Source organism: Helianthus annuus, chromosome 12 (genome assembly GCF_002127325.2).
Source record: "Helianthus annuus cultivar XRQ/B chromosome 12, HanXRQr2.0-SUNRISE, whole genome shotgun sequence".
Lineage (NCBI taxonomy): Eukaryota > Viridiplantae > Streptophyta > Magnoliopsida > Asterales > Asteraceae > Helianthus > Helianthus annuus.
Window position 1 is genome coordinate 116164776 of NC_035444.2, and position 25949 is coordinate 116190724.

General features: G+C 34.6%; 1 protein-coding gene across 4 annotated transcripts in view; it reads right to left on the reverse strand.

Moving 5' to 3' along the window:
• Nucleotides 1–10955, reverse strand: part of LOC110877727 (ABC transporter G family member 39) — a 32599-nt gene extending 21644 nt beyond the window's left edge. For 3 of the 4 annotated variants that reach the window (XM_035981000.1, XM_035980999.1, XM_022125920.2), the window contains exon 1: nucleotides 10798–10955. In XM_035981000.1, the coding sequence (XP_035836893.1) occupies nucleotides 10798–10925 (128 nt within the window). In that variant the 5' untranslated portion in view covers nucleotides 10926–10955. The remainder of the gene's footprint in view (nucleotides 1–10797) is intronic. The other variant, XM_035981001.1, reaches the window with a different exon arrangement.
• Nucleotides 10956–25949: the final 14994 nt, after the last annotated feature.

Below are 25949 nucleotides of genomic sequence, written 5' to 3' on the forward strand. Positions count from 1 at the left end.
AAACTAGCTTAAAAACATAAAAATAAATTATATTTTTCCATTAAAGTCGCAACTTTTTATAATTATTTGGGTTGGGGGGTTAGTTTTTTTTAGGGGGGGGGGGGTAGGTATTTTGGTGGTGGTGGAGCGAGGGTTTATATGTAGGATTCAGTTAAATTAAGAACCACCACGAGATGAGTTGTGAGAACTATGAGAACTCCTACTTCCTACACAACTTGGGCCACCATTTGTTTGCATAAACGTTGATAAAAATGTTATAAACACATCTATAAAAAGAAATTGTCGAGTCAGTAGTTATGCCTGATGTAAATTTTGTTTACGGCTAATGTAAATTTTCTTTACGGCGATGTAAATTTTTGCATGCGACACATTTCTATATTTTTTATTTTTTTGCCGGAACAAGTGATTTTTTTTTCTTAATTTTTAAGATGGCCTTTTGGAAGGCCTAGTTCTCTTGTTTCTCACAACTCAAGTTGGTTGTCATTTTACCCTTTCCCTATATATATAGGTTGGGTTCAATGGGGAATATTAAAAAAGTGGGAAACCGGGTAACAGTGCTTTTAACATGTTAAATATATCATAAAAATTCAATTTAACATGTTAAATATGTCATAAAAATTCAATATAACATGTTAAAGAAATTTCAATTTTTTTGGAGCTTTTGCATATAAAGATATATAGAAGCTATTTCTATAAAATATACTTTTAAAAGCATTTTTAATAAAAAACAAAAACTAAAAATATAAAAAAACAATTAAAAAGGCTTAATTTATTTTACAAAAATGATTTTTATTGGAATAATTTCTACCCATTTTTATAAGGAAAAACACTGATTTTTTTTAAATTAATATTAACATGTTAAGTTAATTTAATAAGTTATATTTTTTAAATTGTTTTTTAAACATTTTTTATATTTTTTATATTTTTTATTTTTTATTAAAAATGTTTCTACATGTATATTTAAGGAAAACACCGAATTTATTTTAGAAAAAGTTGATTTTTAACATGTTAAGTTGAATTTTTAAAAGTTTTCCCCGGTTCCCCACTTTTTTAGTGTTCCCCAATGAACTCTCCTATATACATACACACACACACACACTAGGTTATAACCCCGTGTATTACACGGGTTGAATAAATATATTTTTTATATTAAATATTAAAAAGTTATATCTATAAGAACCATATTGTATGGGTTGAATAAATGTAATTTTATATACCGAATAAAAAAGTTATATATTTAAAACCACGTGTATAACAGTTTGAATAAATGTAATATTGTTTATCAAATAATAAAATAATACATCTTTAAAAAATCTCATTTATTACACGTGTTGAATAAATGTAATTTTATACAACAAATAATAAAAAAGTTACATATTTAAAAATATGCGTATTACAAGGTTTGAATAAATGTAATTTTCTATACTAAATAATAAAAAAAATATATATCCTTAAAAACCTGTGTATTGTATGAACTAAATAAATCTGATTTTATATATCAAATAATAAAAAGTTAAATCTTAAAAAACCTCATGTATTACACGGGTCGAGTAAATGTAATTTTGTATAGTGAAAATAAAAGTATTTAATATATTAATACAAAGTTTGGTTTTCACGATAAATAATTTGTTTTATTTAAAAATATTTTAAATTAACAATTTAAAATTTAAGATAATATTTTATTAGAAAAATAGAATAAAGGTATTTGAAATTAAAAGTAGGATAAAATTTAATATTAGCTCATTATTCATTTATTTATGTAATTAATATAAGATAAGTTTGGAAGTGGGGCAGGAAAATCATAAAATAAATGCCTACAATGAACGACAGGTTTCACACATTAATGATTTTTTATATAGTATTAATATAAGTTAAGTTTGGAAGTGGGGCGAGATCATAAAATAAATGCCCACAATAAACGACAGGTGTCACACATTAATGTTTTATTATATAGTATAGTATAGATAAAGATTTAGAATGATATAGATAGATTATTCTGTTGTAGCAAAATTTGTTAATAAAGTCTCAATAAATTTAACTGTTTATTTAAAACTCCATAATGTATAAATGATAAATAATATTAGTTAATTTTATTTTAAGTTTTGTAAAATTTATTTGGTACCAAACTAAACAAAACGTTCAAATATATAGTTAATATCAAATTATATAACTAAGTTTGAATTTGAAGTAAATAGATAAATATAAAAGTAATAATTAATTCGAATAAATAATATTATAAATGAGAAAGAGATTAAACTAAATAATAATTATCCATAACATATTAAACTAAATTATATTTAGTATGAGGGTTATCCATAATTAATTAGAAGAGATTAAACTAAAATAATAATTATCTATAAGACATGGTCTAATATAATGGCAAATTATCATAGATCTTAGATTAATGACATTATTGTAATTAAGAATACATCAAATTTAAAGATGAATATTGTCGAGAGTAATGGCTGCTGGAAATGGAGGACTAATTCGGAGGACTCCTTTTCGGTCAAACAAGTGCGGCTGGATATTGAAGAAAATATGGCGCTAGATCCGAGTTGCATCCCGGGTTTCGACTGGATTAGTTGGGCTCCCTCAAAAGCCAATCATCTTTTGTGGAGAGCCATTCTTGGCAAGATTGCTTCCAGAGAAGGTTCAGTTCAAAGGGGCATTTCTTTGTCTGATGTTTCTTGTTTCCGGTGCGGAATTCACGTCGAGAACTCGGACCATATCTTTTTCAATTGTCTATGGCTAAAAGTATATGGTGGAACGTTCTTTCTTGGATTAGGATCAAATTCCCGTTGGTTTGTGATAGTTTGGCCGAGCTTTTAAAACACATTGAAGACAACCCGGGAGGGAAGGTGTGGAAACGGTTAGTTCGAACCATTGTGATGGTGACAATCTGGAGAATATGGAGTGCTAGGAACGTCAAAGTTTTTGACGATTGGTTCATTCCTATCTTAAAGACTGTGGAGCTCGTGAAGGAAGACGTCTATATTTGGATTTGCAACCGGTCTAACCTCAAAAAACCTTCCTGGGAGAAGTGGATTTTGTTTGATGTTGTGGATCTTTTGTAATTGTTCTCTTTGTTGTTCTTTTTCCGTCTGTTTGTAGTTTCCAGCTCCTTGCTGGCTCTTTATATGTATATATAAAGTGTTTTTGATCGTTAAAAAAAAAAGAATACATCAAATTTAACTTAAATTTTAATGGAAAAGGTAAAATTGGAAACTTATGTAGTTATGTTTAAATTGTATTGAAACTTGGCAACAATCGTTTTCGTTTGAAAAGATGACCCCGAAAAGACGCATGATCAGTTTCAATTAAATCTTCCCAATTAAGGGCTCATTTTCGAAAAACCAACCCCCAAAATTACAAGTAGCTTCCGTCATCGGTTCTCTCTAGGAAAAATAAATGGACAACTAGATTTGGTTCTCTAAGTTATTAATTGGACCCTAGATTCTTATTTGAAACTAATCCTATATATATTATTTTAACAAATAATAAATATCACGCACTGAACTACTGATTGTGACCCACCTAAAAATTGATGTGAATTGAATATGATTATATGACGCACTGAATGTGAACAAACTATACGTTAAACTACTAAATGTGACGCACTAAGACCGTGGGGTATGGTGGGACTTGGGTTGGGTTTGGGTTGGGGCATTTGTTGACACGTGGAATGGGAGCCCCCCACCGCCTAGTTACGTGTCCGCGGGGTATGGCGGGGCGTGGGTTGGGCTTGGGTTGGGTGCACCGCGTGACAGAATATTAAAAAAATTACAAAAAATTTATAAAAAATCACACAACATTTATAAAAAAAACCTACAACTTCATTAAAGTTTTAAAAATTACATAATCCTAAAAATTACATAATTTCTAAAAATTACAAAATAACAAACCTAGAGCGTTAAATAAATTTCAAAAAGGTCGATCTTGTCGAACGCCTTTCACTCCTTGCCTCGAAACTCTATGTTCGCCACCGCCACCCGGTCCTCGTGGCTTAACTCGCCGCTCGGAACGACTTCGTAGTAAGCCTTGAAACGCTCGAGCTTGGGCCGTAGCTCGCGCCATTTATGTTGGCATGCGTTGAGGTTGTGGCGGTCGTTACCGACGTTATGTCGGTAGGCTGCGAATGCTTCCGGCCAATATTTTGTTTGGCCCGTTGGCCGCCCCTTCATAGCGTCAACGACGCTAGTGACGAGTGCCATTTCTTCTTCATGGGTCCAGGATGCCATAGTGGGTTCGTGGGATGGGGGGACCAGTGGGTTAGCCGATGGGGTTGGGTTCGTGGGATGGGGGGGACCAGTGGGTTAGCGGGTTCGAGAAAGTGGGTAGCCGGTGGGGTTGGGTTCCTGGGATGAGGGGACCAGTGGGTTGGGGGTTACAATATATAGGGGTTGTTGGGAGACCCGGGTGGCGGTTTGGTTTTCCCCCAAACCGTTTGAATTTAAAATTCAAAATTTGAAAAGTCCGCTATGACGTGGCGGGTGAGCGAATGGGAGGCAGCCAGCTAGCATGTCCATACCGCCCCACGCCCGATTTGAAAGCCAAGCCCCAAGGGCCACGCCCCAACCCAAGCCCACCCGCGATGGTGGCTTGGGCGTTTTCTCCCAACCCACGCCCCAACCCAAGCCCCATACTCCATGAATATGTGTTATATATATATATATATATATATATATATATATATATATATATAGGGGGCTGCTAGAATGAAAACCACCCCGAGTTGTAAGAACCGCGAGAACTACACCCCACGAAGCACCGTTCGCCATGATTTTTTTTTACAAGTAGACGTGTGTATTATAAACACAGCCGTAAAAAATCATGGCGAACGGCGCTCCGTGGGGTGTAGTTTTTTACACCACAAGTTTGGTGTTTTTAATTTTTTTTCTTTTTTCTTTTTTTTTTCACCAAACTTGTGGTGTAAAAAACTACACCCCACGGAGCGCCGTTCGCCATGATTTTTTACGGCTGTGTTTATAATATACACATCTACTTGTAAAAAAAAAATCATAGCGAACGGCGATCCGTGGGGTGTAGTTCTCGCGGTTCTTACAACTCGAGGTGGTTTTCATTCTAGCGGCTCCCTATATATATATTGTTTGATATATAGATACTATTAAGAAATTTTATATTTTATTGTAGTTGTCCCATCTAATAAATTCAAGCTTACCCAGGTGTTCATTTTTCCATCTTATGTGCATTAGGTTTTCAAGCATTTTCAGAAAGACTTGGATTGAAGGCTCAAGAGATGATGAGAGATTCACATGGATATTCATAAAACAAAAATAATGTTTTGTACTTATTGTAATATTGCTAGGTTGGGGTTTTACACACATAGTTAGAGAATCATGAGAAACTCTTTCTTAGGATCGAGGGTTTCACTTTTTGAGTTTAGGGATTAGCTTTTAGGGTTTAACTTTAACATTTAATTTTTAGCTTTTAGGTGTTAGCCTTTAGTGTTTAGGGTTTATTTCTTAGGGATTAAGAAGGGTAAATTACTTTTTGAGTTCCTGTGTTTTATGGGTTTTAACTAGTTGAGTCGAAAAGCAAAAAAGTTTAACGACCTGAGTACCTACAAGCATTTTCTTTAACCATTTGAGTCCAAATTTCTAACTCCATCCACCAATTTTGTGAACTACAAGGGTAATTTGGTCAATTACACACAAAGTACAAGTCTTATATGCACAAGAGTATAAGGAACAAGTCTTTAATGCATAAATATTTATATAAAATATAAAATAAATTATATATACTATTATACAGTGTACACACAAACATTTCACACCCATCCCTCCTGTCTCTTTCTCTCTCATCTAGACCACCATTAACACCACCGCACCATCACTTCACCACCACCATCCCCACCGCACCTCCACCGCTATCACCACCTTCCGTTGACCATCAACCACCACTATCACCGCTGCAAACCGCACCGTCAACCACCACCGTCAACCACCACCTGCAGACGAGACCACCACCACCTACACACCACCGCTGCCACGCCGACAGCCGTCAACCACCACTGTCATCCACCCACTGTCTCCATCTCCACCTACCCAAAAAAATTTCAACGAAACCCTAGAAAAAGAAACCCTAATTTCTGATTTTCCCCAAATTGTTAACTACAAATCAGTTCTCTCTCACTTTCTTCGTCTTCTCCGATCACCGCCAGATCCTTCGGCAGAGCCACCTCCAACTCCTCCGCTTCCGACCTCTTCCTTAGAAACACTTCTACTCCTACTCAGCTCCGGTTCTGCGGCCTCAGAAGAGAAGCCTTCATTGGATGCAAATCGTCTTCCAATGCACCTCTGTTGAAACAATTGCGTCACAATACGACGATTTCTGTGTCGTTGAATGGTAACGGAACTCCTTCTAAAGCTTTTGATTATGTTCTCGTTATTATTGGAGCTGGTGTTGGTGGTCATGGTGCTGCTCTTCATGCTGTTGAAAAGGTGATTCAGTTTTGCACATGAATTATTGTTTTTGCATAGTTAGGTTAACAGATTTTAGGTTTAGGACCGGTTATATGTTTTTATTTTGTTAGTAAGAAGTTCAGTTTCAGTATCTGATCATATGAATTGTATTTCTGCTATGTTAGAAACATGTATGTGTTTTGTATATACATTATTGTTTATTTTTTAATATGATGCAATGATATGTGATTAAAGGTTTATATTAGTAGCTTTTAATGTTTGAAGTTGAGATGGTGATCTCTCCGTTTCCGTTTCCGGCAGGTGGATGATCGGTGGTTTCTTCGACCTCGATCTCCGACGATATGTTGATTATATATGTCGATTTTGATTTCAGATGTAAATTGAATTAGTGAAATGATGAGAGGGAGAGATGGAGGTATGAATTTAGAGAGAGAAAGATATAAAGGTATATAAGAGAGACAAAGTTTTTTTTATTATTTAATTATTATAAGGGTATTTTGGTCATTTAACAATACTTAACCAAAAAATGATGGATAGAATTAGAAATTTGGACTCAAATGGTTAAAAAAAATGCTTATAGGGACTCAGGTCGTTAAACTTTTTGCTTTTAGACTCAACTAGTTAAAACCCATAAAACACAAGGACTCAAAAAGTAATTTATTAGAGTTTAGGATGTAATAATAGTTAGATATCATTTTCTCACAAAGAGTAGTATTCTTAGAGCATTCACATCCAATCCACCATATTTTCACTCTAAATTACACTAAAAAACACTACATTTTATCTCTCCTCTTCAATAAAATAATACTTTTTTATACCTTTATCATTAACTTTTCTCTCTCCTCCACTCACAACCACTTTCAAAATATATTAAAAAATTATAGGGGGTGAACAGTGTCCCCCCAAATATACAGATGAACAGTAACATTTTATCTCTCCTCCACCCACAACCACTTTTTATACTCTTTATATTTTAAAAACAACACACACATATTTAGATTCCTTGGATGTGAATGCTCTCATGATCTATCCTCTCTACTTTAAAAAAATACATTATAATAACGAGTGTTTTATATCTTTAATATGAGTATCATATTATTATAGAGGGGAGGGGGATCAAATGAGAAGAAAAACAATCTAAAAAGAAAAGAAAGAAAAGAGTATAATAGTATAATAATAAAACATTAGATAGTTTACATGTCTTTACATTAATTGTTCCCTCTCTAACTAATTAGTAAATTTCATTTTATACTACACATTATCGAATTTTATACTACATATGTGGAAATTTATCTTACATGTTATCCTATACCCCTCGTAATTTATTATACACTCTATATTAATTTTATTTTTTTTAAATATATTGAAAAAAAGTTACCAACATACCCTTACAACAACATTATATACAACTATTAAATGAAACAAATGAAGCATTCTTATTGTTTGAAATTTTTTTCTTCTTACAAAGAATTTATTCTTATTTGAACCCTCCACTATTGCTATATTTATAATTCCATTTCTAATAGGTGTTTTTAGTCCATGCAGAGGTGCAGGATTTAAGGGGCGGGGAGGGGCGCCCGACCCCCCGAACTTTTCGGTCAATAGTGTTATATATGTACGTTTCGTATAGGATTTTATAGGTATATACGTTTTCGACCCCCCGATTTTATAAAAGAATTTTTTTTAGGTATATACGTTTTCGACCCCCCGGTTTTAATTTTTTTATTTATATAGCCCAAATCATTATATTTGGTAGAATACTAGAATGTATATTATATAACCCAAATCAAATCATTATATAGCCCAACTTAAAAGCCCACCCTATAAAAAAAACCCAAATTCGTTTACTTTGGGACATCGACCAGAAGAACAGAAGCCACAAGCCAGAATTGCAGAAGGGGGAAAAACGCAGGTTCCAGAACTGTTCGACTTTAGCTTCTTGTTCGAGAATAGAAGCCAAAACGCTGCTCGTTGTTGTGTTCTTGTACTCTTGTTCGACTTCTTCAATCTTCATAAGGTTAAGGAATGCGTTTTTTATCTTTAGGTTTAATTTAGGGCTACAATTTATGTGATTTAGGTTAAAATTAGGGGGGAAATTGATCCGCATTTTTGCCCTAAACTTGTTGAATCGGGTACCCACCTTCCTCTCTCCTTTTTATCTTTAGGTTTAATTTAGGGCTGCAATTTATGTGTTTTGGTGTCTTTGTTCGTTTGTTCCTTAAACAATGATTATGTATTAATGTTTGAGAACGTTTTTTATTTGATATTAATGTTTGACCCGACCCGACCCGAATTACCGACGTCTAACCCGAACATACACCTCGAAACTACGCGATAGAATTTTTTTTTAGGTCCGGTACCTTCCGACCCCCCGGTGGAAATTTTCAAGCTTCGCAACTGAGTCCATGGTGTTTTTGGTTATGTTTATACAATTGTGTTTTATGTGTAACATGTACATGGTGTTTATTTTGCATATAACAAATGGTTCATCATGTGGTGTTTTATTTATAGCATGTACATCAGTGGCAGAGGTAGCATGTAATTAGGGGTAGCCCGGACTATCCCTCAACTTTGTCGGCGAAGTACAGTATTAGTGTAAAAAAAAAAAATTCATCTCCGTTTTATGTATTATATATACCCTGAGCATATATTAGGATACCCCTAACTCCAATTAATTTTTAGGATACCCCTGAATTATTTTTCTAAATCCGTCATTGTCTTTTATTTTACTATTAACAAAGGGTTGATGGTGTTTTATTTTGCATGAATTGTCTAATTTACTCTTATTCTCTTTACCCTGGTTATTAGAGCGCTTAAGAACTACCCGATTTCCATTCGGGTATCTACTACTAGGGATGAGCTCGGTATTAGTACTGAAGGTACTGGTACGATAGGTAGCGGTATTTGAAGGTAAAATTCAGCAAAATAATCGTACCATATCAAAATGAAAGTACCAGTAACGAAAACGTAAAAAAGTGGGTACTGAATCTATACCGAAAATAATTCAATACGAGAAATTTGATATCAATACCTGGTACCAAATACTCATCCATACCCACTCCCCTATCAGAAACACCGCCACCGGTGTCCCGAGTAGTGGTCTCGGCTTCTTTACTCGGGTGATACAAGCCGCCGTTGATTGAAAGTGGGTAGGTGATGAATATGTTTGATATATAAATTTAAAAGTGAGAAAGCCAGAAAGGTATAGAATATGTGTTTTCAGTTATTGTAATTTTTAGGTTAAAGGGTGTGGGGATAATAGTTGAGACATGATTTGACACGTAAGAATATAAATGGAAGGCTAAAGCACCTCTTTACATGATCCACCATGGTTTGCATGAATTAAACCATGGCAACCATGGCAACCATGGTTCTCCTTTCCATTTTTCAAAAAATCATTTCCTTTTTGTTTAGACAAAAATAAGTTAAAATAAATAAAAGGATAGTGGTTTGAGTCATGACCACACCATTAGTGTATTGATTTTGAATGGTCGATTAAAGATGTGTGACATGACACTGACTTGGAAGATCATAAGGGTCATGACCAAGTGTATTATATTAAAAAAATATTATGTGGATTCAAGTAATATATATGGAAATTTATTAAATTTCTAAAGTTCACAACTTTCGACAATTAGATTATTTCTTTTATTCTCTTAAAAACTACCTTATTTTATAGTTTGATTATGATCCAAAAAAAAAAAAAAAATCAGTTGCTTTTGTTTTTTTTTTCTAACCGCAACTATTTTATTGATAAACATAAAATAGAACACATGGGCCAGCAGGAAACTGGAAATCCCATACAAACAAAAACATTAGATAATTATATCACGTACATTAAAATCAATTCCTGATTAAGATTCACATTCACCAAATATCATTGTTCGAAAACCTATTTATAGAAAAAATCACTTTTCTATAAATGAAGGAGTTTTATCCTCTGAGCTTTAGTTTGTATTATGGTTTTTTTTTTTTTATTCTGCATTTCTGTATTTGCACTTTTCCTTTCCTGTACTGTATTTGTCTTGAGCTCCTTGCTTACGATTTTTTAATAAATTATCTCCTTTCGTAAAATACATACGGTACGTATTCATGAAATTATTATATATGTAATAGAGCAAGTTGTTGGCTACTGTATTTGATTTTTGTCTTTTTGAAAATTTCACCTTTCAACTTTTAATATTGACATTTAAACCCTCTAAGTATTACATATTTGTATCTGATGTTTGGATAACGTGACTTTTTGACATGCTCTATATATTTTACTTGTTAACGTGCTCTTTTATACTTTTCTTTTTTTCACAATATCAATCATACAAACACTTTATACAGTGATAACTTATAATAAGTTTACCTGTCAATGCTTTCTCTTAATCTCCTTAAGAACTCAGCGTGGTGATCGTTCATAGCTTCAAGCACACTACCATGATCAGGACGCTCATTCTCGGAATCTAAAAAATCACCAAGGCCACCGACGTTCATTGCAGCCACAAAGATAATATTTCTCACTCTCAATGGGGCAGGCCTGAAAAACTTATATAGTGGTCATGAAGGATTACTTTAATTTAAGGATACGTAAATGCACATGCGCCTAGTTGGTTAGAAGTCAACTGTCATTATACTTGGTGTTATAAATGATGAATTAAAAGCTATAATTTGATGTTACAGTGTGTTAGGCTATTGGGTGTCGCAGAGGGTAGTTTTCAAAGGGTGGTCTGTCATGTAGGCGTCCTCACCAGTTGGTGTGGAGATGAGCCTAAAGAGATGGATCTAGGGTGTGCAAATGGCCACAATATATATATATATATATATATAGGGGCTGCTATAATGAGAACCACCTCGAGTTGTAAGAACCGCGAGAACTACACCCCACGGGTGGGCGTTCACCACGATTTTTTTTACAACTAGATGTGTAAATTATAAACACAGCCGTAAAAAAAAAAATTTAAACGCCGCGGCCGAGGGGGTAGTTTTTTACACCACAAGTTTGGTGTTTTTATTTTTTTTTTCTTTTTTCTTTTTTTTTTCACCAAACTTGTGGTGTAAAAAACTACCCCCCGGCCGCGGCGTTTATTTTTTTTTTTACGGCTGTGTTTATAATTTACACATCTAGTTGTAAAAAAAAAATCGTGGTGAACGCCCACCCGTGAGGTGTAGTTCTCGCGGTTCTTACAACTCGAGGTGGTTTTCATTCTAGCGGCTCCCTATATATATGATCCACTAAAAAGTAGATTTTGTCTACGTAGCCTAAAAAAGATTGTGATGATTCTATGTAACACTCCTTATAAGTAGAAAGAAATGACATTTCGGTCCTTATAAATAGGAGTGTGAAAGTGACATGTGACACCCCTTTTGTTTTATAAAAAAAAAATTCAGTACAAAAAAATATAGCACAAAAATGCAGTAAAAAAATAACACAAAAAATCTAGTGCAAAAAAGTATAGCATGGAAAAAATCAGTACAAAAAATATAGTACAAAACATCCAACACAAAAAAATTGAGAAAAAAAATTTAAGACAAAAAATTAAGCACAAAAAATTTAGCATAAAAATCCAGCACAAAAAATGTAATACAACATATAAATACAACATATAAATACAACACATTTTTGTGGGTTTTTAGTCGTCATATTTTATATAGTAATATGGTACTCAAATTAAAGATTAAAAAACGCACGATTTTATTGTGAAATTTTTATAAAAAAATAATGTCGTATAAAAAAGTTATAAACGTTTAAAAAATAAGGGTGGAATATGCATGTGTCTTGCATATGGAGAAGAAAATCAATAAATAGGATTTTCCAAAGATACCCATTACACTCCTCTTTTTTCCTACATTTTCATCTTAACCATTGATTTGAAAAATGAATAGTTAAAATTACTTCTCATTCTACTTAGGCAAAATGAAATTTTCATTTGATCTTACCCCTAAAACTGTGTACGTAAAGTACTTACTAGTATTTACCTATCAACTCATATCTAAACAAACAACGTTCGTTTAATACAGCTAATTATTTTGTTAATTTCGTATTAAATTCATTAACAAAGACATGGTTAATCAGTATTTATTACTTTAGGGTTTTCCAATTTTTTTGAGTATTACACCAACGAGTCGGATTTGGTCCTCACCTCATTTAGCAAGTACCAACCACACTTAGGGAACGATGTTATGAAGTTAGGGGTGAAATCCGCATCTTGGTAACTAGTCCCACTCCTCGATTTTCGAATCCCGCCAAAGTCTCGAACTTTCGATTAGACTAGGGACATGTAGTAACCGGAAGGGTGAATACCGTTAACCGAAATTTCGGCGATAGTATTCTACCTATTAGACCAAAGCATGCTTCCCAAACTCAAAAGAACTTTTGAACACTTTGGTTTAGTCGAAGTTCTGTTTTAGAACAATCCAAGTTTTAGTCAAACTACCATTATACTAAATATCAGTTTTATGCATAACACGATTCAAACTTCTCCTTTTCAAAATTCAAAATATATTACACTAACGATTATACGTACATATCATACTTATCCTTTTCATATATCTTACAACTATTTATATATACGATTTCAAAACGTCACCCGCAAGATAGACGCTACTCATATTCCCAAGAATGGAAGTCTTATCATCAAGATAGAAGTGATTCCATTACTTTGATGATTGACTCTGCTCATTTCTCGAAGAAATCTTATCCTTGAGATGGGATTGATCTCCACACCTCAATGGGAGATTGAATCACAGCTAAACCACATTCATGGCAACCACTCGATTAAATCTTATACTTAAACATTTTATCATTATGTCAATTTTCCACTTATACTTGAATCTCAAATCCTATTGTTTTAACAAACGTGTTACCTTAAAATCTATTTACGTATATCACATATGTGAAATTCTTAATCATGTTTTGTGACATCCCGGAAAAAAAACCCAGGTATCCTTCCTGACTCGATTCTCATTACGTGATTATAATTTAATTATTGTATAGAAATAAAGTTTACGTGCGTCACAAATAATCTAGTAGCACGTCACTTGCTTATATATACATTCCTTTTAACCATAAGACTCAACCCATTAACGTGCAACCCAAACTGAACGATTTGCAGCCCAGATGTGCGATCTAAATTAATCTTCTTTAGTTGCGGCCCAGCCTTTTAACTAGTCCAAAAATTTGGCCAAGCACCTTACCTTTTGGCTTTGCATGGAACTGTTGACCCAGATGACACTCACCCAAATCGCTAATCTAATCCCTTGCCCCACTTTAATTCTGGCGGCCTAATAAACCCACACAAAATATATTTGTTCTCGACCCATGTTGAATCCCAAACCGCCACATCCACAGCCCTTCTTAAGTATATATCATGCATATAATCAGATAAGATTTCCAACCAAAGAAAAAAATATCAAACCCTAGCCTCCCACTCTAAATCGGCGGCAGTCACCATCAATCTTTTCTCTGTCGTTACGCAGCCATCGATCTCGGGTAAGGCCTCACTCCATTGACCGAAACTCTATAAGTTATTGCTGTTGTCACGTTTACTTCTTCGCGGTTTCGTTTTGGTTTGTGAGATTATGTCTAGTGGAATCTTGCCTATATCTTTATATAATTGTGTATGCATAAGTAGTTAATATAACTGTAGACATGATTGGCATGAAAAGTATGTATGTAATGTCAGGCATGAACGTGATCGTATGAACGGGTATCGTTACGATGAACCGGTACTTGATGATTTGGTTATACATGTAAACATAGTCGAAGATTTCTGTACATGAACGATGATATATATATATGTGTGTAGAGGATAGGTGATTACACTTGCACATGTTATCGATGAACTGCACGTGTACGACGTATAATAGACTGTGTGTATAAAAGTTCCAGTTCGACTCCGTTTTAAAGCCATAAAAACCAGTAATCGGATCCGTGTAACATGTTGTTATATAACTGTGTTGTTGGTGCATATGTCTGTTGACTTCATCTTGTATCAAGTCTTGTATCTAGAATGATAGACTAGGACACGTAGAACGAGAAAAACGAGAAACATGTAGGGTAGAGCCATTTCGCATGAAATGGTGTTGCCATTTCATACGAAATGACACTGGCCAGATCGCATGAGCCCATTCCATGCGAACTGGGCCTCACTATAAATATGTGCCTTGGTCATTTCATTTGTAACTTTTTGGATTCCGGTAGCGAAGCTCTGCCGAAGTATCTCCAGGCTGTAAATAGTCATCAAATCAATACAAGAGATAGTTTAAGTGATTCTAGTGTGTATTCAGCTGAAGTAACTCCGATTCGTCTGTTTCCGCCTTTTGTATTGGACGATTTCTTTTTGAACGACTCGTTTGGTCGTACAACGATCCTACAAGTGGTATCAGAGCTCAGGAGGAAGAGTTCTTACCATTTCAGCTTGACTTCATCAAAAATTCTGATTTCTACTCCTTCTTTTACAAGTTTTCATCAAATTAACCAAGATTTCATGGATAAAATGGCTTGATTTTCTAAGCAAAACACTGTTTTAACAAACCCTTGAAAGAATTAGACCTAAAATCGACCTAAATCTTGTTCAGTTTTGTCAAAAACCCGTCCGATCGTGTGAAATTAGTGTGACATCATCATCAATTTGCACGAATTGATCCCCAAATCGCATCAATAAGTCCATTTAGCACAAGTTGAACTTCCAATTCACACGAGTTGGACTCCATTTCGCACCAAAGACATCAGTTCGTACGTATTGGACTTCCATTTCGCTTGAAATAGACCCAGGTCGCACCAAAATGGTCCAGTTCGCATGAAATTGACCCAATTCGTTTGAAAGATCATTAATTCGTACGAGTTGAACCCTAAAGCATCCAGGTCGCACCAAACTTGATTCAGTTCGTGTGAAGTCAAGTTCAGGTCATACGGTTTGATCTATTTCGCATCAAATCAGTTCGTTTGAAACATTTACATCAGTTTGTTTGATAGTTCGTACCGAAACATGGATTCTGAATTCTACAATGCATTTGCTACCGCTCCGGGTACTCCGGTTACCATTGCTCAGAGCGTGAACATGGAAAATGAAACAGGAACGTTACAGAAACCTCCAAAGTTGATGGGCATTGAAGAATACTATTGTTGGAAAGACCGTTTCCAAAATTGGGTTCAAGCAAATCATTTAAGGTCTTGGGAGTGTATTGAAACTAAGTATGTTAAACCTCGTTCAGATGTGGGAGTTATCAAAACTATTTTTGAATTGTCAGATAAAGAGAGAGACATGTACAAGGCAGAAAAAATGATGATTAGTCTACTTCAACAAGCTCTGAAAGAAGATATCTTCATATTACTTCAACACGATGGTACTTCACGTTCGATTTGGGAAGCACTTCGAATTAAGTTTGAAGGAAGTACGGAGATGATCAAGAGTAAGAAATCATTATTAAAGAAAGAATTTGATTTGTTTACAAGTTTGCAGGGTGAAACTACAAAGAAACTGATTGAGAGATATTGTCATTTAGTGCGTTCAATGTCACTGTTAGATATAAATAAAGATCGAGAAGAATGGGTTGACAAATTAGCTGATGCTTTACCTCAGAGTGAATGGGGTACATATCTGATGATCTTAAAGAACACTGGAGAATATGATAGATTGTCAATTGCTCAGTTCATGGAAAAACTTGAAGGACAAGATCTTGAACAACAAAAGATCGCTAGAATGAACAATCCAAGTGGTCAACAAGATATAAAGATGTATTTCAAAGGTGGTGTTCAGAATGTTGAAGCAAGTCCAAAGATCCAAACCGCTTTCAGCGCAGAAAACTCATCCGGATCATTCAATCAAAGTCCAATTAGCAACAGTGGATTTTATTCATACTCGAGTGTTAATCCGAATGTTTCAACCTCAAGTTACCAGTCTCAAAGCTCAAACAATGGTAATAGTCATGTGCTACAATGCAATATCGCGTTGCATCTTCAGAATGGTCAGAATTTCTCTGAAGAAGTTGCTAAAGGTCATATGGCATTACTTGTTACCGTGTTGGAATCATATGAGAGTTTGGTTGCGAGAAGAATCGGAAATCCTATGCTAACAAAAGAGGATTACGATTAGATTGATGCTGAGGAGACGGAGCTTATAGATATTAAGTGGTGTTTAGCGAGCGTGTTGAGAAGAGCTGAGAAATTCAAGCAAATTACCGGAAGAGATGATTTCCGTGATGCTAATGTTTCTACTCTAGGCTTTGATAAATCTTAAGTTACTTGTTTTCGATGCAGGGAAAAATGATATTTCAAGAGGAAATGTACCAACCGAGAAGCAGGTGGAGCTCAAAATCCGTTCGGGAATAATGATTATTATCGAAAAGCAATATATCATCAGGTGTAACATCCCGAAAGCGGGTTTGGTAATCAAACCACGTTAACACTAAAAGACGGGTAAGATACCGTTGGTGGTAAAAATTTAACCCAGTAAATATTATGACTTAAACAAATCATCCTAATATTAATTAATAGGGGGAAAGAAATACTTTGAGAAAACAAAGTATATAAAAGGTTTGAGTTAACGTGACTTAAAATAAAATGAGTTATGAACAAGATAAAGCAACTAGGAATAAATAACCTAGTTAGTCATAAGCCTTATAGTAATAAGAAAATTTGTTAAAACACCCTATATGCAACTTGGGTTAAGTATAGGGGCCAAATGTGATAAACTTGAAACACGTGTTAATAAAATGAAACATGAAACACCAAAACACACACCTTGAGTGTGTGTTCTGGTCGACAATTCTAGAGGAGCCAGGAGCTCTCATCTTTCAAACCCTAACAAGCTAAACTACAAGCAATTGGAAGGGCAAATCACACCCAAATTGAAATCCAAGCATGGATTAGTGATCACCTCAGTAAAATGATCATAAGGTATATGGAATTTCGTTGAATGATTCCAATTGAAATTCTGAATCAATACTTGGAACTCGAAATTTATGATGCATGATAGTTGCTTGGATGAAATAGGAATGAGACAGTGATTAGGGATAAACCCTAGTCAATTACTTGTTGAAATTTTGCTTAATTCTTGTGAATTCACAACCACCATTGAAGGTGATAAGTGGGTTTTCTAAGAATATGTTAAACACTAGAATTTTGATTGTTGTTCTAGTGTAATTTGAGCTCTAGGAAGTGAATTCAGATTTTGTTAATGTGAAAATTTATATGAACATGCTTAATTGATGTTAAGCTTGGCTAAATAACTAGTTATGAAGATTGATAGTTGACTTTATAGAATATGCTCCCAAGGTGTTTGTTAAAATGCCTAAGTGAATGTTCATATTCTGAAATTATGAATGAAACGCGTAATTGCCTTGTTCGATTAATTACGGGAAAGATGTGGTAAAGCGGGTTCTAATCATAATGTTGATTTGACTTAATTGTGTAAACCATGTGATCAAAAACTAGTTAACTTTTGATAAGCTAAGTTAACTAATCATGAAGTCGAATAGTAGCTTCGCCATAGAAAAATAAGTGAGGTGGAATAATCGTGATTTTTATGACTAATTTAACCGCCTTGTAAAAGATTGAAAATAGTTTGACGCCTAACGAGCTAGGTGGAGGCTTGGGAAAGGAAGCGGGTCAAACAAATCAAGAATGGAGGAAAAAGCATAATTCGGATGCAAGGTAAGTATATCTTACACTAGTCATATATTTTAGAATGTTCTTTGTTGTATTGATTACGAATAAGACAAATGCCTAATTGAGATATGGTGTTCCGGCGTGTAGTCATACGGAACAAGATATCCAAATAGGATAAGAAACCGTATTGATGGATTAAAAATGAGTTAAATCGGTAATTCGATCATGTTATGACGAATGAAACATGTAGTTTTAAAGGTTACCATATAAGTTAAATCATGATAACCAATAAGGGTAAAATTTTAATTTGGTCACTCGTTGACAATAATTGTTGGTTTTGAAAGATACTTATTTCGTAAGCCTTAATAGGCCAAAAAGCATTAAGAGTTGATTTATAATTAAAACGACCGTGTGGTGTAAACCGGAGCGAGTCGTGTAGACGAGATGGCAATAAGCTTCATCGCGCCAATATAATCGGTCATTTAGACCAAACGGGTCAAAAGGTGAAAATATCACTCTTTGACCATATCGACTAATGGTATGTTGAGTTGTATGATTACAGAAATAATTATCGAGTGGATATTTACATCGCCATTACTTAGCGGCTATTAAGGCAAGGTATTTAAATGGGTCAATACAAGGATCCGAACTAGGTACGCAAAATAGAATAACTCTCATTTAAACGTAAGGTTTAATGAGAGTTAACAAGTTATAAACCGCGTATGACTAAAATCATTTCATGTTTATGGAATGTAGGTTGCCTAGTAGTACCGGATGACGACTAAGCCCGACGAAGAACTGAACACACGAGATCAAGCTTCCGCGAATAGTTTCGTCGTCACGTTTTAAACGTTAAACTAAATTCACATTTTATTTAGTGTACACTTAATCTTAATGCACTATTATAAGCTAAATCACTTGGACAATTGATTAAGTTGGACAAAGGTTGTTACAAGTTGGTAATCAGAGCTCAAGGTTAAAAGAATAAAGTGTTCGGTTTGAGGCTTGATCGCAAATCCGGTAAGTGCATGTATGTTAAGGGTTTAGCATATTAAAGTGTTGTAAACAACACATAGGGCTATCGTGTAATACACGTTTCCCCAATTAAATGATAGATATAGCTAACAAAATTTCGTGCGTTGACACATATAGTAGAAAAGCCTTGCACTATGATACGGGCGTTTAGTGAAGTTGACATGGCTAACTTTTGTGAATGTCTTAATTAAAGGACACTTGCATTTAAAGATGACAAGGGTTAAACAAATTACAAATATGATAGAGGAATGGTCCGAAGTATGACAAGAGGAGCATGCTCACCAAGGACTAACGTAATGACCACGAACAAGGTTAATGGCAAGGAACGCCCGTTGGGGCAAGCATTACCAGGTGCGCGCTTTTTAGATGTAATCACAGAAATAGCAATATGCAACAAACATGTAGAGAACGATTGTTGCATATGTAAATTAGAAACTCGGAAAACCTGAATAGAATACCTATCCAGGATATTATTTCCAAGAAAACTAAATAGAGGTGTTACTTACATAGGGCGTGATGTGAAAACTATAAAAAGGTCGTGTGTGTCGTGTGTTAATCGCTTACTCTGGCCAAGTAAGTAGTGGCATATGATACCATGAGCTTCTTATAGCGGACACATTTACATCTGATGTAGTAAGGACGGGGTGAGTGGGACAAATTAAAAGTACCCAAATGAATCAAATGAGCAAAATACTTGATAATAATGTAAACGCACAGCCGGGTGACGGAAGCGTATTACATTATGATAACGAGCCCGAGTGAAGGGACAAAGATTAATGTAAAAGGATTAAGATATGCAACGGGAGGGGGTGTACTTACACTCAAACCCAGAAAATCCAAACATGTAAAATAACTAAGATATGCATTGGGAGGGAGTGTACTTACACTCGAACCTGGAAAGTACAAATATGTAAAATGAGTAAGATATGCATTGGGAGGGGGTGTACTTACACTCGAACCCGGAGAATGCAAATATGACTCTTAACGGGCCGTTTTTGTGAAACGCCAAACCTGAGGATAAAGTCGGAATATAAAAGTGAAACGAAGTCTTAATGCATACCGGAAGGGTTGCGATAATAACGACTTCGGTAAAACACCCGGTTGATGGGTAAGGAGTTAAACACATGAGTAGACCGAGAAACGGGGATTCACATGGAAAGTCAAAAGACTCGGGGTTTGAGTCATGACTAAAAGACGACAGGATGAAGTAAATAGAAATTTTGATAAATTTACGTTCAACTATTTTAAAGTTGAACGGGTCGAACAAAGAATGAAGGTTGACATTCATAAGTGATGAATTTTCACGCAACAAGTCAAACGAATTTAATAAAGGTCAACGCTTGCTAAAATAAGTAAGCGTGAACCGATTAAATGAAAGTGAGAAATATTAATAAACCTGGGAAAAGGATTATAGGCGTTAAAAACATTAAAATAAAAGAACCCGATTAATAGGCTGTAAATAAGTATAATTATGAACCGGGAAACGGTGAGCGTAAAACAAACCAATGTGTAAATAATGTAAGGAGTCATAAAGTCGGAAGATTAGTCTGAAAGTAAACGAATGAAGCCTTTGACCACGGTCAAGGTCAACTAAAGCTCAAAAGCGATGATAAATGATTCCAAAAATAACAAGGGGTGCCTTGGAGCTATATATGTATATATATATATACACATTTGAATATAGACACGAATAAAAGATGATCTACGGGATCATCCTAATCTACGGGGTTAAAAAAAGTGTTAAGATCTACGGGACCAAGAAGACCTTTGGGTCACAGATAGAAAGAAACGAATTTTCGGGGTCTCACCTTAAAAAGGTAAAAAGGTAAAAATCTAAAGAAATAGCCTACGAGGCTAAGTGAAAGAACCTACGAGTCAATAGTATAAGACAAGGAAACTGGTTGTAACTTCCGGTGTAAAATAATAACGGGAGATAAAGTTCGTATAAAAGCGATGGGTTTCGCTAAGTTAACTAAATGGGTTAAAAGTGAAGAGATTGTAAAAGGCCAGGTTGGCAATAAGATATACCCTAATGACGGGGAGTATGATGACGGCGACTAATCAGTCTGGCCGGTAAAACCCTTCAAAGTCGGAGTAGTGTTACGACTTATCACTTATATAAAGCGCCCGTTGAAATAAGACTAACTTGAAGTAAACATAAAGAAAATAAATACAACCAAGCGATCAGATGACAACTCGGTCAAATAAATGACAAGAATAAGAAATGCAAAATGAAAGTATTGGCCTGCGAGGCCATACACATAAAAGGCGTATACGCTTTGAAACCAAAAGCACATTACCATACTTTCCTGGTGGGAATATTATGTGTGAGCAATACTCAAGTGATCACCGAAGCTAAGGTTCGGATGATCTAAACTAGTAAAGTACGTAAGAAATGTTTCGGGGACGAAACCTCTTTAAGGGGGGTAGACTTGTAACATCCCAAAAACGGGTTTGGTAATCAAACCACGTTAACACTAAAAGACGGGTAAGATACCGTTAGTGGTAAAAATTTAACCTAGTAAATATTATGACTTAAACAAATCATCCTAATATTAATTAATAGGGGGAAAGAAATACTTTGAGAAAAAAAAGTATATAAAAGGTCCGAGTTAACGGGACTTAAAATAAAACGAGTTATGAACAAGATAAAGCAACTAGGAATAAATAACCTAGTTAGTCATAAGCCTTATAGTAATAAGAAAATTTGTTAAAACACACTATATGTAACTTGGGTTAAGTATAGGGGCCAAATGTGATAAACTTGAAACAAGTGTTAATAAAATGAAACATGAAACACCAAAACACACACCTTGAGTGTATGTTCTGGTCGACAATTCTAGAGGAGCCAGGAGCTCTCATCTTTCAAACCCTAACAAGCTAAACTACAAGCAATTGGAAGGGCAAATCACACCCAAATTGAAATCCAAGCATGGATTAGTGATCACCTCAGTAAATGATCATAAGGTATGTGGAATTTCATTGAATGATTCCAATTGAAATTCTGAATCAATACTTGGAACTCGAAATTTATGATGCATGATAGTTGCTTGGATGAAATAGGAATGAGATAGTGATTAGGGATAAACCCTAGTCAATCACTTGTTGAAATTTTGCTTAATTCTTGTGAATTCACAACCACCATTGAAGGTGATAAGTGGGTTTTGTAAGAATATGTTAAAACACTAGAATTTTGATTGTTGTTCTAGTGTAATTTGAGCTCTAGGAAGTGAATTCAGATTTTGTTAATGTGAAAATTTATATGAACATGCTTAATTGATGTTAAGCTTGGCTAAATAACTAGTTATGAAGATTGATAGTTGATTTTATCGAATATGCCCCCAAGGTGTTTGTTAAAATGTCTAAGTGAATGTTCATATTTTGAAATTACGAATGAAAACGCGTAATTGCCTTGTTTGATTAATTACGGGAAAGATGAGGTAAAGCGGGTTCTAATCATATTGTTGATTTGACTTAATTGTGTAAACCATGTGATCAAAAAGTAGTTAACTTTTGATAAGCTAAGTTAACTAATCATGATGTCGAATAGTAGCTTCGGCATAGAAAAATAAATGAGGTGGAATAGTCATGATTTTTATGACTAATTTAACCGCCTTGTAAATGATTGAAAATAGTTTGACGCCTAACGAGCTAGGTGGAGGCTTGGGAAAGGAAGCGGGTCAAAAAAATCAAGAATGGAGGAAGAAGCATAATTCGGATGCAAGGTAAGTATAGCTTACACTAGTCATATACTTTAGAATGTTCTTTGTTGTATTGATTACGAATAAGACAAATGCCTAATTGAGATATGGTGTTCCGGCGTGTAGTCATACGGAACAAGATAGCCAAATAGGATAAGAAACCGTATTGATGGATTAAAAAAGAGTTAAATTGGTATGTTAAGTTGTATGATTACAGAAATAATTATCGAGTGGATATTTACATCGCCATGACTTAGCGGTTATTGAGGCAAGGTATTTAAATGGGTCAATATAAGGATCCGAACCAGGTACGCAAAATAGAATAACTCTCATTTAAACGTAAGGTTTAATGAGAGTTAATAGGAGTCTAAAATAGATTTTGGTTACTTTAATAGGTAAACCGAAGGTTACAAATGATGGTCATTACGTTTGAAAGGCCTAATGACTTTTCAAACAAAATCATAGTTGGAAAGAGGGCTTATGGGTCAAACATGTTTATAAAAATATCTCATCGTTAATGAAGGGCTGAAATGGACCAAAACGCCCTTATAAGTTAAACTGAGCAAACAACCCTTAAAGGTTGTTTGGAAACGAGTTTCTTGATTAGATAAATAATTAGGATAAGTATAGAAGTTAAAAGATGTAATATGTTAGTCAAATGGCTCTATTTGAGTCCTTGCCGTAAAATAACGAGTTGAGGGGTAAAACTCGGTTTATATAGGTTATCATAGTAAACCCACCATAAATTCAGTAGTGGTGGAAAATTTTATGATAAGAAATGTGGTAATGTAATGCTAGAAGTGATCGAAAACAATTTTAAGCTTGGAAGTGCTTAAATACCCTTAACGGGTCAAAATAAGCACTTGAGAGTAAACGGGTTTTAATACGTAAGAAACTCATTACTTGAACCTAATATGATAGGAGATTTTGAAATTATGAATTTCATAAGTTAGGGGGGGGGGCATACAAACCTGTTTTTGTTGGAATTATACATGAACGGGTCAAAACATCAAAGCATAAAGAACATGCAGCAGCTACCATAAGTTACGGTAGCTACCGTAACTTACGGTAGCCACTAAAGTTGTTACGACGGTTTTATACTGCATTACGACAACCCCAGAATGCCCAGAGGCTACCGTACGGTAGCTCCTAGTTATTTTTTGTTGAGTTTTGTTTCGTGAATCCATTTGAACAAGTTTTAAACCGCGTATGACTAAAATCATTTCATGTTTATGGAATGTTGGTTGCCTAGTAGTACCGGATGACGACTAAGCCCGAAGAAGAACCGAACACACGAGATCAAGCTTCCACGAATAGTTTCGTCGTCACGTTTTAAACGTCAAACTAAATTACAAAATGTTGGAATGTTTTATTTAGTAAAATGTTTTAACAAACTCGCATTTTATTTAGTGTACACTTAATCTTAATGCACTATTATAAGCTAAATCATTTTGACAATTGATTAAGTTGAACATAGGGTATTACATCAGGTTGCTCAACAACCGCCATCATCCAGTGCTAATTTAATTGAAGATGGAAAGAAGAAAGCTTATCTAGTTAATCAAGAAGAAGAAAGATTGCTAGAGGGATTTAGCCGGGACAAATATATTCTAGCTGAAAGTAACTCAAAGTTTTGAGCATTTATTGCACAAATCGTTCAAGAGCCAGAGCTGATGAAAGAATTGATGGATGTGTTTGCAGATGATGAGAAAAGTCAAGATGAAGAGTCTATTTCTTCAGATGATAGTTTAGAAAAGACACTTGTCTTTGATCAATCATCAACTGATAGTAGTGATGATGAAGAAGAAATTAAACAAATAAACATTGGAAAAATTCAATTATCTACTGAAAGTTTCAAATTTTATTTTGCACATAAATTGGAGAAACTAAAGGAGAAGCGAGCAACAAAAGATCAGAAAAAGAAAAAAATGCGAGAGTGTTACTCAGGAAGAGAAGTCTGAACAGAGTAACGAAGTTAAAGTTGCTGAGAAGATTGTTGAAATTGAAAAGATTGTAGAAGTCACAAAACCTTGTCTAAAATGTTTAGAACCATGCAAACATTGTGAATAGAAAGACAAGAAGTTTAGTGAGCTTGACAAGATGAAAGAAAAATTATTGTTCGATGTTAAGTATGTGAACGAATCGTATGATGTGTTGAACAGAACAGTGAATAGTTTGCAAAAGAAAAACTTAGAAAGAGAAGATGCTTTAACAATGATGAATGCAGTGATGATGTCTAAGCAGAAGGCTATCAATCACTATATTGAGGAGTGTGCAAAGTTGAAGCAGGAGTTGGAGACTGAAAAGATTGAGAATGAAAGAATCAGACGATTGCTGCAAAGTTATTCAAGTTCTGATTATTTGATTGATAGAATTTATCCAACTGTTGCAGGTTTTGAAGCTTTTCAAGATAAGAAGTCAGAAGATACGGATACTGGTAAGAAACAAAGTGCAAGTTATAACAAGTGTCCGCCTCCGATCTGGGAAGGTTATTCTCCCAGAAAACCAAATGAGGAACAAGTAAAAAAGGCAGCCAATATAAAGTTAAAGTCTGAAACAACTGATGAGTTACCAGAAAACATTGACGTCACATTTACATCATCTGAAACTGATCATGAGTCTGAGTTAATAAAGAAAGTGGTCGATCAGGTGTTGGATAAGGATGAGGAGTCAGAGTCAAAGTTTGAGTCAGAAACTTCGAGTTCATCAGTCAACAGTTCGAAATCATCGGTCAAAAGGGTTTACAATAAAGAATTTCTGTTATCAAAAAATAATTTGAATGACGAACAATCAAAGTGGCATATACTTTGAATGATTTAGACAAATTATATTCTGATAAACAATTTCCAATAAGAAGTGTTCAAATTGAAAAAATTAAAAAGGTTTTCAAATTAACAGAAATTAATATTTCTGAAATAAAAGATGTAAATCTTACTGAAAAACCTAAAAAATACATTTCAAGGGTTCAACAAAGATTGAACAAGAAAAAAGGTTACAGTTCTTGTTCTGGTTTTCAAAAGAAACCAAACCATAACAGTAATTTTAAAAAGAAAGGTTTAGGCTTTATTCCACCCAAAAATCATAAAAATGAGAAAATTTCTAAAACAAAGCAGTATTTGTTTCAGGGTCAAGTTTTGAAGAAGAAGAAAAGAGCTCATTCTGGAAACAATCGAA